The sequence below is a fragment of the Scophthalmus maximus genome, chromosome 11 (assembly GCF_022379125.1).
Source record: "Scophthalmus maximus strain ysfricsl-2021 chromosome 11, ASM2237912v1, whole genome shotgun sequence".
Lineage (NCBI taxonomy): Eukaryota > Metazoa > Chordata > Actinopteri > Pleuronectiformes > Scophthalmidae > Scophthalmus > Scophthalmus maximus.
In genome coordinates, this window is record NC_061525.1 from 13,525,945 (window position 1) to 13,539,712 (window position 13,768).

The 13,768-nt window shown below is 40.3% G+C and overlaps 2 protein-coding genes across 5 annotated transcripts; one reads left to right on the forward strand and one right to left on the reverse strand.

Moving 5' to 3' along the window:
• Window positions 1-1,885: 1,885 nt before the first annotated feature.
• Window positions 1,886-11,278, reverse strand: si:dkey-202l22.6 (interferon-induced very large GTPase 1). Of its 3 annotated transcripts, XM_047335799.1 has the most exons (5): window positions 11,136-11,278; window positions 10,398-10,539; window positions 9,293-9,402; window positions 3,079-7,990; window positions 1,886-2,961 (listed from the first exon to the last, which is right to left on the reverse strand). In XM_047335799.1, the coding sequence occupies exons 3-5, from the start codon at window positions 9,333-9,335 to the stop codon at window positions 2,820-2,822; spliced, it is 5,097 nt and encodes a 1,698-aa protein (XP_047191755.1). In that variant the 5' UTR covers window positions 9,336-9,402; window positions 10,398-10,539; window positions 11,136-11,278; the 3' UTR covers window positions 1,886-2,819. The 3 variants fall into 3 exon arrangements, with proteins under 3 accessions (XP_047191755.1, XP_047191753.1, XP_047191754.1); XM_047335797.1 differs by lacking the exons at window positions 10,398-10,539; window positions 11,136-11,278 and adding an exon at window positions 9,722-9,809; XM_047335798.1 differs by lacking the exons at window positions 10,398-10,539; window positions 11,136-11,278 and adding an exon at window positions 9,726-9,802.
• LOC118299680 lies at window positions 10,321-13,393 on the forward strand. Of its 2 annotated transcripts, none has more exons than XM_035623597.2 (4): window positions 10,321-10,632; window positions 11,195-11,308; window positions 12,590-12,632; window positions 12,774-13,393. In XM_035623597.2, exons 1-4 carry the CDS (start codon window positions 10,579-10,581, stop codon window positions 12,965-12,967), a joined length of 405 nt encoding a protein of 134 aa, XP_035479490.1. In that variant the 5' UTR covers window positions 10,321-10,578; the 3' UTR covers window positions 12,968-13,393. The 2 variants fall into 2 exon arrangements, with proteins under 2 accessions (XP_035479490.1, XP_035479491.1); XM_035623598.2 differs by having other exon boundaries at window positions 10,326-10,632; window positions 12,837-13,393.
• Window positions 13,394-13,768: the final 375 nt, after the last annotated feature.

A 13,768-nucleotide genomic window follows, 5' to 3' on the forward strand; every position in this document is an offset into this window, starting at 1 on the left:
GTATTGGAAGGGGTTGTTACTGCCTATGGCCCTGGCATAGCAGCCAACACAAGTTCTCTGCCATTTTTCAATTTGAGATAATCTGACATTGCAGATATTGTATCTGTGTCCTTACCTATAAAATGTATGTCTCACTGCTAGAAATTGTGGAAAGCATCCATGTTCGACAGATAGGATATGGACAACATGGATCCTCTATCTGACTGTCTATTGATTTTTGCTTATTAAAGCAAATGCAGTATATCTTGTTGATATGTACAGTACAGAAATGTTTATTTTGCCCCTTTACTAAACAAATTGTCTTATGTCATGATCTGCCCTGCTTAAGACTAGAATTACTTTTTGACCTTTTGAACTCTTTCATAGGGCCTTTTAAAAGTTTTGGTTTGGACTTTGAATTTGGGCTGTGTGGACTTGTTTGGACTTATTATTTCCTGTTTTACTTTGTAGTTATTTCCTTAACCCTAACTCCCACAACAACCCCCACTACATTGATGCAGAGAACTTTCCCCAGAAAATATGCAGTTCTTCTTTTTAGGAAGCTGGTGTTTTCCCGTCATTTCAGTTTGTTATGAAAATCAACTGGCAGGCACTGAGAACTTGCAGCTGTGTCCTCAGGTTGACAGACACTTGTGTAATCAGACTGTTCACTCCCTCACACAAGACCAAAAAGATTAAAGCTGTGTATCACAGACAGTGGTTGGTGACAGTTGTTGGCTGGCTGCTTGCAATGAGTCAGGGGTGAAAATCTGTCAGGGCTAAAAACACCTTAAAAACCCCCCTCAAAAAAAGCTGTGCCTGATGTTGATGTTTTGTTTTTTACCAATTTTCTGGTGTCAGAATGGCAGACTACAGTATTTCAGAGTTATGGATTAGACAGAGAAAAGATGTTATGTGGTCTGTATAGAGTAAACTCTATTTCACCTCCATTTTACAGTATGTTTGCGTACATCATGTCTCTATTTGTATGTGTGAGGCAATAACATTGTATATAAGTCACGGGAGTTGCCAGCAATGCAGAAGCAGCTGTATTTACTGAATAGATGAAGATGTGTATCTTTATGTCATGGTGATATTTGGTACTTCTCCCTTTTAGCCTGAGCTTACCTGAAGAGATTCAAAGCTGAAACATATTGCAAACTGCATATCAAGTGACAACTAACTCCCATTTGAAATACAATTGAGTAAAATTACCCCCCAAAAAGCTTTGCTGCTGTCATTGCCACTGCCAACCTGCCAAGAAACAAAACAGGGTGTTTTTGAAATTCAAGTGACCTTTAGAAAGTGAACTCTTGATTCACTCTTGATGATTGTGGTGGAGTTGGAATTTTGACTGCTCTAATAGAAACGCAGTAAAGTGTGAAAGACTGCAACTTTGCCTCCTGGTCTCAAATCTGGGTTGTCAAGGTTAACCAGATTTCAAGATATTAGATCCAAAGGGACCTGGATGCCAAATCTCCTCATCAGACCAGGTTTTCCCCAGGAAGGTTTGTCTACCAAGCCTACTGGGAAGAAAATAGAATCCACTTCTATTGGCAATTGTACTGTACAGCTCAAAATGTAATAAAATGTATGTGGTGTAAAGACAAATTGAAATGTAGACACCCTGTGACCTTTTGCATGAATCACAGTGGTGAAAACAAAGTTACTTGGGGCATGTAGCCTTCATACCCTGAGATCCTTGTGGTCACAAGGTTGACCAGAATCCAAGCTAAAAACCACAAGTGACCTCTGCTGTCAGATTGAGAAGTCTGAAGATGATCTGTCGGTCGAGTTACTGTTTATATAAATATCTGCCAAGAGGAATATTCTATCTATTTTGCTGTTTGAATGTGAACACATCAAGTAACTACTACGTTTGTTTATCAAAGTAAGGCAAAACATATAGCATTAGATGGATTTAATATTTTGTGCATGAACTAACATACTTTTGGTCAATATATTTAACAATGAAGAAACACATTGGTACGAATGAAATGATGGATCATGATGCAACAGCTCAAATTTTAGTGACTACATGCTGAAGTCAAAGCTTTAAAAAGCAACCAGTCATTACATAAGAGACTATCTGCAAGTGGTATAGATGTACAGATAAACAAGTAAATGGAAAGATTGATGAATGTATTATAGTGAGGAATAACAAGTCGGGTTCAACATGAAGATGCCAACCAATGATCCCTGTTCTTATACTTTAGCTTTGAGCCATCAGAGATTCCACCATCCTACATTGCCCTCTTGTGGATTTCACTATTTGAGTTTTCCCTCTTCTTCATTTACACTCATTCATTCATACTCAAATGTTGGTGCAAAAATCCACAGTGGAGAGCAGTAATGTTGATGAAGCACATTATATGATCCTATCTGTGCTCATAGGAGTAGAGCTACAGTGTGCTGATGTTACAAAGTGCTGCAGAGACGTATACACGGTTGTAATTTTACACGCTACCATTACAATATTTCAAAAACTTGTAATACATTCCCATGTTGTGCACTTCTGGGTTATCATCCATTGCTTTCTTAGCTTTGTTGGCAAGAAAGATAGATTTTAAATACAGATAGAATATTTTAAAAGGGCAATCTGCAGGAAAATTAAATCTCATTAGAACCCGCTGTGATATTAAATGTCAGACTAATTTTAACCAAGATCAAACCTGAAATTCTAAAACAAAAATGACATGTATTATGATAAAGATACACGCCCTGGTAGAGGACTGGTAGAGAACAGCAAATCCCCAAACCACGATCAAACCTGAACTTTATCAACAAAATGTTTTGTGGATTTTGATAAAGATGGCACACGGCACAGGGCAGTCCTTACATCAGCACTGTTTAGCGAGGAATGCTTCCTTCAGACTGTCTAAAGCCTCCTCTGCAGTGATCTTCTTCCATTCCTCAGGAATCTTTGCTGGCTTCTTCTTATATTCCTTTGCAAACTTCTCATTGTATCTCACCAAGACATATCTGCAAATTAAAGTATTTTTAGCTCATTTCATACAGGATATATATACTTGTCTATAACATACAGATTATGAGACAGAAACATTTACCATGTTTATATTAAAGTAAAACACACAGTACCTCCAGTAAGCACTGGACATCTGGCTCGCCAGCTCCTCAGTGTATATGTTCCGGTCTGGGTGGAAGGACTGGAGGTCCCTGCATGCCACATATGTATTCTGTGTGTCCTTGTTCTGGGCAGTGTTACCCTGGATCATACTTTCAGGGCAACTGGACACAGAACACAAGTCATAAGGCAACATGTCTTTGGGCCTGTGGAGCAGAGCACGATGAACCTCATGCCCGATTCCCTCCGCCTCGCAGGGGGCTCTGCAGAAGGGACATTGCTTGTCACAGCCTCTCACTTTGTTCAAGAGGAAGTGTTGGGGCTGAATTGGAAGGCAATGAAGAAGTTCAGTGATATCCACATTTTGGGAGAACTCCTTGGCAAGCTCCAACCGCATTGCAGCCAATAACTCCATTAGACATGTGACCAAACAATCCCATTCTGTGGTGATACTGAAGAAAGGTCCATCTAGAGAGGCCCTGGTGACATCCACATCTCCATCACTCTCTAAAATGAGGCACACTCTCTCCAGCAGTGGCTTTGTATCACTCAGCACTCCATTTGTACCTTCTGCTGTTTCGCTCACTGCTGCTGCAATCTTTCCTATGATTTCTCCAAGTCTCTGTTGCCTCCATTTTTCCAAGTTGGTTGATTTAGAGAGGTGAGACACCACTGTCTCCTGGATCTTCCTCAGTCTGAAGCTGTCATAGGAAAGCAAGTATTCAAGAAAGCTTTCAAAGCGGTCTTCCTTCATCAGCTCTTCAAGCAAGCTTCGGTTGAAGGAATGTGAGGACTGATACTGCTGTTCTTTACCTTGAATTTCATCTACAATACACTTCCCCAGTGGTCTATAGATATAGTCCAAAACTGTAGGTTTGATGACCATTGAGGTGAATGCTTGGGCCACCCTCTGACATTGGTCACTCTTCCTGAACTGGTAGATAAACTTTGCCAAGTATGTATTCTTGGTTGCAGTGATAAATGTCAAAAGCTCTCTGTCCTTGGCAAAGCGATCATGTAGTTTTTGGAAGTCTTGGCATGCTGAGCTACAGAGATACACTTTAAGATCCACTTCAAAAGCTGATTTGATTTCCATTGATTTGTCCTTCAAAGCTTTTTCAACATTTTCTAACATTTCTGTAATGTAACTGTCAGAGAAATCTGCCGGTAAGTTAGATTTATCTGCAACAGACTGATGGTACTCTTCACTTACACTGCATGCTAGCTGTTGAGCTTCTAACCTCTGTAGTCTATTGTTGTCCTCAAACATGTGCTTTAATCTGCTGCGGTATCCAAAGTGCTCATCATAAACCTGGAAGTTAGATGTCAGTTTTTGGCTGATTTTTTTTATGTGTTTCTGGAGACCACGCCTGATTAAATTCTGTTTCAGAATATCTGTGACTCTTACAGTTATATCATCCGTCTCTGAAGGCCTGAAGTCAAAGGTGGACAACGTCTTACTCCACACACCCTCGAACTCCTCTTCTAGTTGTTCATCTTGAAGGAGAACTTTTGTTGATTTGCTGTTCTCTACCAGTGCGTGTAGCTTGGACTCTTGTTCTGTTTCCAGTAAGGTCTCAAATTTTTGCAGCTGTATGGACGAACAATGGTTTTCATTGAGTGTCGCCAACCTTTGTATTGTCTCTTCAGTTACTCGCTCTCGGAGGTCATCCATTTTGCTCATTAGGATTGGCTTGACTGTTTCAGTTCTCTCTTTGAAAAGGTCATCTTTCATCAAATGAGCCTCTACTTTTGACTTGAGTTTGTCCACCTCTGTTTTGACCTCCTCTCTGGCTTCATCCTTCAATTCAATTAGAAGGTTCTTCTGAATTGCTGCATCTAAAGCCTTTTCCTTTGTGGCAAATATTTTCTTTCCTGCCCCCAAAAGCCAGCTTTCCATGTTCTCCAGGAAACTAGCCTCCCACTGGGAAAGCTCTGTGCACAACATAGAGAATGCTAAAGCTATTTCAGTATTTTGCATACCAACAGAGAAGGATTCTTCTCTTATCGCATCCCAAATTGCACACAAACGGATCATAAATTCTGGCAGAGTTGTGGCTGCCGACCTAGCTGCACATTGCTTCAATGCCCCAAACAGGTTTTTCTTAAGCATTAACACAGCCTCGCTAAACTTTGTATCAACTGGTTTAGAAAGGGATGAATTGGACCAAGGCCCCTTTACACAAGTGATACAGCTTGTGGTCTTAGTATTTTGCTTATAAGCATTGTTAGTTCCTCTGTCCCAAATCTCAGTTTGAAGCATCTCAGAAACACGCCTCAACTGTGAGGCTTGTAATAAGCTGTCTATTCCTTCATCCTGGATCAGAAGTTGGCAATTTGGCATGGATCCCCATTCTTTTATGCGTAGAAGAGCATTGACTATGACAGTGAAGTCCTTTTCAAACTCAGAACTTGCAGGGGAAGAGATATTTTGCATTAAAACATTGCTCAACCCTGTTGCAACAGTGGCCATCTCATTGTCTTGGATCTGAGTATTAATTTTGTTGTCTTGAGAGATTGAGCAGAGACCTTCCACATCAATTAACAACAGAAAATCACACTCCATGTCCTTTCGAAGGGTATCAGGTAGGCAAAGAGCAACCATGTACACACCTCTTGTGGTTCTTTTGCCTCCTTCAGGGAATTTTACCCCAAATAATGCAGAAAGAACCTTAGCGTTCCTTGCATGATGTACTCCAAGGTTTGTCAGCACTCTGGTCTTGCATTGTTTGTGAGGAAGGCGTCGTTTGAGCTCTGCAAAAACACAGCCCAACCAGCGGATGGGAATATTAGAGGCATCTCCATCCATTAGTTCAAGTGGAACCCCGTAAAGAAGCAGGTCGGCAGCTAAGCTGGGAAGACGCAACACATTCTGGCTCCCACTGCCGGGTCTGATTTGTGTTAGCTCAAAAATTAGGCCCATCTCACGCAAAAAATGCTCAAGCCCCAGCGCGGATGGTTCAGGTTCAAAAGGCTGAGAACTAATGGCTACCCGAGGTTCAATGGAATCATCTGGGCACATTCGTTGTTTGGTAGAAAAAGTTGAATCTGCTTCATATTGCTGTCTTTCTTGGCAGCTCAAGGTTCCATTTTGTCCATTTGAGACATTGTTTTCAGTTATTTCTTCATGTTGAATTTCGCGTTCATTTGACATCATATATAACTGTAGCTCAATGACTGGATCATGTTGGGACTGTGGCTCTATATCCTCACTGCATGTAGACTTGTGAAAAATATGATCCATCTCTTGCCCATTGTCACGATGTTGGTCAGAAACTTGCAGTTCAGCATCTACAGGCTCCTCTTCAAATGTTAAATCTGTGCAGAAACTATCACTGTCCTCCAGATCATCATTGGCTCCATTTTTCACATCACAATATTCAGGCGGGCCATTTTTTTCTGTCTGCAGATTTGTGAATACATCTTGTCGACTGTTTTGTTTTTCAGTTTGCTTCAACTGAAGCCTCAGTTTCATCCAATTAATGAAATAACTCCTCTCCACTTTGTCTGTTGTGAATAGTGCATGAGTGAAATTCTTCATGGCTGGGGTCATTTTGTAGCTCCTCAACTCGACCAAGACGTCTTTCTTTTCCTTTTGCAATTGGGGGTCAATTTCTTTTCCTTCTTTTCTCTGTTTAATCTCATCCTTTTCTATTTCTGCCAGTTTGCTCCACCAAGGCCCCTGTAAAGGAAGCTGTTTCTCCCTGAATTGAGCAGATCCCTCATCCAATCCTTTTAATACTTTCTCCACGGTGGCCATTGCCTTTTTACAGACTGTCCCTTCATCCACATTAAGGCCTAGCTCAACTGCTAACTTTGCTGCTTCCTCCAGTGTAACAAGTTTCAATTTATCTGGTAACAGATCTTTCATGGTGTCACACAGCCTATTAGCCAGTTCCTCCTCACTCAAATCTTTCCCTTGTAGCACTGACCCTTCAGGTAGTCCCATGTCTTCTTCAAGGTTCAAACCAACAAACCCAACAACACTGTTCTCATTTTTCTCAGTGTCTGAAACATCAATCAGTATGAGCTTGCATGCCTTGTCTTTGCAAGAAGCAAGAATTTGTTTTTCTTTCTCCCTAAGATTCCCACAGAAAACAATCACAGCTGAAGAAGCTTGGCATAGAAGGCTAAGGCATTTCTCATGTGTTCCTGCATCACCACGTAGGTTAGAGATGACCACAGGGACAGGGAAATGATCTCTGGCAGTGTCTCCAGTGGGTAGATACCATCCAATCTCTACCAGGCCATTGGCGAGTCTTCGAGGCAGCTGTCCTCCATCCATTCCCCGGTGTAGAAATGTTTCATTGCAAGGTTTGAGTCCATTTATAATGTGGTTGAGCACCTGTGACTTGGAGACACCACAGTGACCAAGCTTCACACAAGAAACCATCGGCATGTATGTACTTGCCAAACTCCCCTCTTGAACCTTCCTGATTTCTTCCAGAATGTGAGATGTCCATTGGCTCACAACACCTCTCAAAGGCCAAAGAAGAAAGCAACTAGGTTCTGCTGGATCTGTACTTGGAAGGACCAGGGGCAGAGCAAACTGGCACTGCACCATGTGCATAGCCATCTCCTGCTGAAGGAAGGTGTTGGCAGACATAAAGACAGCTGTAACTAGATCAAGGGGGTTGATGACACACTCACTTTCTTCCCCAAAACCATTGATTACTTCGGATGATTTGTTGAGATTAGTCAGAACATCACTTGGAGATCTGCAGGAAGGACTTCTTGCATCTGGACTAAGTAGCCAAAGTCGTCTGAGGAAAGAATTTGGTAGATCTTTGGGCTCTATAGGAGCTTGGTTCTCCAGGGTCCAAGTGCTTATGTCCAACAGAGATGCTGGGTCCAGTGGTGCATTCCAGAAGGCATCAAGGCCCAGGTTATATAGAACTTCTGCTTGGGCATTGTCTTTTGGAGGTTCTGGTTTGAAAATAAGACAACCATTTAAGAGGTGCATTAGCCACAGTTTTAATCTTATGTGTTAATATGATGATGAAGAAATTCAATTCAAGTATGATGACATTTTATTTGATCAAGGGGGAAAAACAATCGAATATCTTAAGTTTGGCTTAAATTTGTCTTGAAATTGTGAAATCGTTCCGGTATACATATATACTACGCACACACACACACACACATACACACACACACACACACACACACACACACACACACACACACACACACACACACACACACACACACACACATATCATCAATATACATTACAATATACATATACACATATACATTTCTACTGATCATTAATGTCCCCTTAGGTAGTTTGCAACTGTTGCCTCAGATTAATTTCAATAAAGAGTAACACAGATTTGTGTTTTAAAGAAGTAGTTGAAAATGTCTCCAAATAATTCAAACTGTTAATATTGAATTGTATATTGTTATATATAAACTGCTAAATATGGTATAATGGAGACCATTAACAGCTGCTATTAATCTTTTTTCTACAAAAATAGTACTTTGTAGCTATTGAGCCATAACATTGAGCTCAGGGTCTCAGCTACACTACAAATAAAATAGCAGAGTTTCTCTTAAGCAGACCATCCCATGGTGCCACAAACCTTACACCTGCTGTCGCCAACCTTATAATCATTAGTGACTAAACACATAAAAACATTCAGTAATGTGTTTTTAACAAAGTACATCCCTCCTGACCAGCAGGTTTGTATGTAATTTTGCTTTCAAAGCCAGAGCACTCAAAGTGGGTATTTATATTGGTCAGCCCACATTGAATCGGCTTTTCCTAATAGTGTGTACAGACCTAATAGTGTGTACAGACCTTCTACAAGACACACGACTAAATGATTTGGTCATGTGTGAGCGTTGTTGAGCATGCATTAAGCATTATTAGCCAAATAACACAGGCTGGTAAACTTATATTTTGATTAGGTGAGGTTTGGGGTAAACACAGACACACTTTTCAGGGTATTACTGTCTGTGTTGGCTTGAGTTGCTGCAGCAGCAACTCTACAAGGTGCCACAAATTTATCTGCAGAATTGCCCACCTGATAATCAAAATAGCAGAAGAAAAAAATAGACATCTACATTTTCTTTATAAACATTAGTCATTTTCAGAATATCAATATAATACCCACAGCATATTCAGGAAAGTTGAATTTGTTTTTCAAACAAAACACATTTCTACGATGCCACGATCCCCGAACAACGGCAAAATCAACAAAAATAATAATAAAAGAAACCTACTTTTTTTCTTGCTGCTCAGCCTCTTAGAAAGCTTTACTGACATGGCAAATCCAGCTGAGCGTCTCTTGTCTCAGAATGAAGTTTACATTTGTGGAGAGTTGACTGGAACCCTGTGATTAAAATTTGGTACACAAACATTACTGGCATATACAAGGAAACACAACAGTAAAAAGGCCCTGCAAGGGCTGATTTGACCTGAATTATTTCACTGAAACAAGACTCTCCTCCCTGTTCCATTATGCGTTTTTACAACAATAACACTTGATTCATGACCTCTCCTGAGCTCAGCTGTCAGAAAGATTAAACACCACACTGATAGAAATGTGACTGTGTCTATATTTTACCCATTCACAGCTTAAACATAGTCATGAAATATTGCCCAACAGTGTTGCTTGAAATATTTTTTTATTCAAATCATAAGGTTCTTACCTACTGTATTTTCTCGTCATTCAATTGCTTGCTTAAAGAAAATATCCTCCACACTTTATCTGTAACCAGGAGGCTTTGTTTATGTGTCTGTCAGGGGAGCTCTTATACCTGTCGTCCCCTGATAAGACACATTCCTGCGCTTCTATCTAATCCCACATGTACAAAATGAACATCAGTCATACGCACTCGGAATCACAGCACACATTGAGAAACAAGTAGACATGATTTAACAAATGACATTACGTAAAAAATCTTCCGATTGCGATCTCGATACTGAGACTTGATAACAGTAGGCAGCGTCAACCACTCACAGTGCAATGTATTGGTGAAGTCTATTCACCAAAGCGTCAGACAATGACGCACACAAACCGATGACCTCTTAGATATTTGACTGTCTGATTATCATAGATTGTTGGCACAGTGATGCTAACTTGTATTCATAGAAAGCATATACTTTTTAAATTTTTTTTTAAAAACAAATAAAGCCTTTTCTGTCACAGCTGCTGGAAAAGTGGAAGCACACCTGAGGGATAAGTGTTGTGCTGAGAAAAAGATTACTGCTTCTCTATTTCCGTCCTGCAAAGCTCTTTAGCAGCCTTACCCTCGTGTGTCAGAGACTGTGAGAAGTGTGTGTATGCATGTGGGCATGTTTGTGAGTGTGTGTGACTGTGTGTACCTGAGAAACCCCTGTGGGTGGACATGCTCAGCACTGTGTGCCATTTTCCTTCCCCTGGGCAGCACTTTGTTGCATTTCTTGATTGCTGTTGCTGTCTTTCCATCAGCGGGACTGAGGAAAGCATCTGAACACGAGGCTAACACTAAGGATTAATAGAGAAACCGAAGGAACAGTGGACAAGATGTTGATCACCATGCTAACAGCCATGTACATGATGGTCAAAGTCGTAGAATCGGTAAGATGATTGAAAGGACAGATGGAAGTGAAATAGGAATGGCACTAAGAAATCTTTTGATTATTTTTGGGGAAATTGTACCTCACATTTATTAACTATGTTATACTTAAGTCCTGTTTTCTTTGAAATTTCTTTTGATATTAAAGCATTCTTTATAATTATTATTCTGAATGTTTTGAATGTTGGTAGGAAACATACTGGTGAACAAAGTGCTCAGTGTTTCTACCCCAACCTTTTGTCAGCCAGTTGTATGAAATGCAGTATATGGACGGCGAAAAGATGTGATTAAATTAATTATAAAACAGGTTGTTGTGGAGAAATATAAAGCAGGTTTACTTGAACAGAAAAAGATAGTTAAAGTCATGTTTAACTTAACTTTTAATCTACAATTTAAATTTCTCTTATTCCTCTCTGCATATTATGTAACATCTATAGGATTAGTAAACCTAAGAGGTGCGAGAGAGATACTGTATATTCAAAAATGATGATGACTTTACACCTACAATGATGAGGTTGCTTATGATTCACCGTCTGGCCCTCACATTCTCCTGTTCTCTTTCAGATAGGGGTACGGTTTGCACGAGAAGAGGACCCCCTGCCGTACATGGTGTCCCAGCCTTTGCCCTGGCAGGTTCACTCAGTGTCACACAGTAGGAGGAGCAGCAAAGCAGAGGAGGTTAGTTGTAATGAGATCTGTACCTCAGCGATGGATTCCTTAAAGCTAATACAATGCAAAAACCCATTCTGACCTCTGCACATTCCCTCTTCTGGACATTGAGAAGCTCTGCTGTGGTCTACTCACATTTTAAATGGTTCCTTTTTTTTTCATAAGAACATTGATGCAACAGTTCTTGAGGAAACTTGTTTTCTTCATTGGATTCCCCGGCCTGTGGAGCTGGAATTTTTACTCATAAATCAGCTTTTCTTATCTTCCGTTATCTAATGGTCAGACAGAGCATGTGGAAAGTTCAGCAGTCAAACTTGACTAAGCATGTGAGCATATAAGCTGGTCACATGTTCCGCGCTTGCTTATGGTGTCTCCTAGGAGGACTGCAAAAGAAAAGCAAAGGAATATGATTTATAAGAGAGACTTTTGTTGCCTTTGAACCTAAACAGTATGAGCCACATAAAATAACATGGTGACATAAAGTTGAGTTTTGCATCAGGCTTAGTTAACAATGACCTTTTGGCCCTCAGTGAATATCATCACTCATTAAATCAATAAATCATTTTACACTGTCCACAGCTGCATGTTTACTCATTCCTCAGTCTTTTACTATGGAAGCACATTTCAGTCCTCTCGCGTAGACTTTTATACAGATGAAGCAGGTAAATAAACAAACAAACAAAATAGGTAAAACAGGCCAAATGAAGTAACGTGTTATGCAGCTTAGACAGTTTAAATTCACCTTTGCGTCTCTGGTAAAAGGAAAGAGCAGACCTCACTGAGGTCATGGAGCTGGTGTGTGGGACTGAACGCAGGCACACAGCCAAACCATGACGCATGAGCAGGCTAAGTCAGACCAGCCCTCTGCCTGTGGCTCCCCTGCAGCTGCACTGCTTGAGCTGTAAATCCCGATCAAGAGGATTTGTGATTGAGGTCATTATTCTAACTGTAGATCGACAGAAAGGACACTCACAGGCCATCACAGATGAACAGCACATGACACACTCATTCCTGAAGCACAGCACATTTTGTACATTTGAGTTGTGCCTGTGTGACTATCTGTTTGCATCTATATGTATGTATGTATGTATGTGAGCAATGTTTCTGCCGAGTTAGGATAAGTTGAGATAACATTGTGGTATTGATAATTATCATACCTGACCGATATCTGATGCATCTTGTTCACAATCCTCCCCACTGACTCATTTCCGCCCTCCCCCGTGTGCGTCAGAGTGTGAGTGTAACCGTTTGAATGTGTCTTCTCACCCAGTTATTCTATTTTGTTTACAGTTTGAAGGCCTCAGGAGGAACAGCATAGGCGTGTATAGAAAGAGTAAGTAATAGTCTTCATTATTTTGATTCTGGCTATTGTTCTGCCAGAATATACATTATCATCGTAAAGTTAACAGTAGGGTTTGATTTAAATCAAAGTGTTAAACGTAAACTATGTGTTTGAACTCAATCACTGCTACAGACTATGTCTCCATGGCTATTGCCTCTACCTCTCTGGCTATCCCATGTGTCCTGTCGTGCTCAGACTCCAACGCCAGCAATGGGACTGCTCACGCTGTTCCTCCACTCAGCCCCGTTGAAGTTGAGAAGGCCGCTGCTACCATCCAGACCCATTTCAGGAAGTTCCAACAGAAGAAACAGAAGAATGGCAAGTAGATGGACAGAGAGCGATGGTGGTACAGGTGCAGCAAGCCTGAGACAACAGAAAGCAGGTGGGACATGTGTCGACAAAGGACGGATGAACTCTGCGAAGACGCGCACAATTGCACATGTACACACAAATGTATTCAAATTGTATGATTAACAGGAAGTAGAGCTCCTGAATTAGTGACACAGTATAAAAAAAACATGCATTATAGCCTCAAAGAGCTGCTTGTAAATCCCAATTTAAAACTCTATGTGAATGATATAAAGTATGTGAGTATACTCTATGAATGGCAGTTTCCATGTGCTGTGATAACAGTGTGAGAGTGTGTGAGCGACTATGAGTATGATGTAATGTATATATGAACAGTGTTTTGATTAAATAATTATGGAAAAATATAATTTGTTACCTTGTAACATTAAATTCAATGAACTCCACTGTCAGCCTGGATTGTATTTCATTGCAGCACATCGCCCTCTAGTGTTGTGATCCGGTGCTTCTGTTCATGCATTAATATTTTTAAGGGCCTGTATGGAGGTTGCAAGGGCTCAGAATCGAGCTACTGAATGCATTACACATTAAATAACCATGTGAATAAATACAGATATAATGCTGTAAAACTGCATTATTTAGTAAAAACTGATATTTTAAAATAAAATCTACTTATATATATAAAAGTTGTAAAGATGTATTTGAATTCTTCCCATTTGAAAAGGTGTAGTGCATGTGTCTGTATTTATTCAAACAATTATTACTTATATATTTATTTTTAGGTTTTATTTGGTTCTTTACATGGAGCTGTAAAGTTTATC

Excerpts from the sequence above, each read along its gene's own strand:
- si:dkey-202l22.6 (XM_047335799.1), bottom strand. The coding sequence starts at position 9,335 with ATGTCAGTAAAGCTTTCTAAGAGGCTGAGCAGCAAGAAAAAAA. Across the intron at positions 7,991-9,292 it reads GCTGAGCAGCAAGAAAAAAA|AACCTCCAAAAGACAATGCC; the intron begins GTAGGTTTCTTT and ends TTTTCAAACCAG. Across the intron at positions 2,962-3,078 it reads ATGTCCAGTGCTTACTGGAG|ATATGTCTTGGTGAGATACA; the intron begins GTACTGTGTGTT and ends TTTAATTTGCAG.
- LOC118299680 (XM_035623597.2), top strand. The coding sequence starts at position 10,579 with ATGTTGATCACCATGCTAACAGCCATGTACATGATGGTCAAAGTCGTA. Across the intron at positions 10,633-11,194 it reads TGGTCAAAGTCGTAGAATCG|ATAGGGGTACGGTTTGCACG; the intron begins GTAAGATGATTG and ends GTTCTCTTTCAG. Across the intron at positions 12,633-12,773 it reads CATAGGCGTGTATAGAAAGA|ACTATGTCTCCATGGCTATT; the intron begins GTAAGTAATAGT and ends TCACTGCTACAG.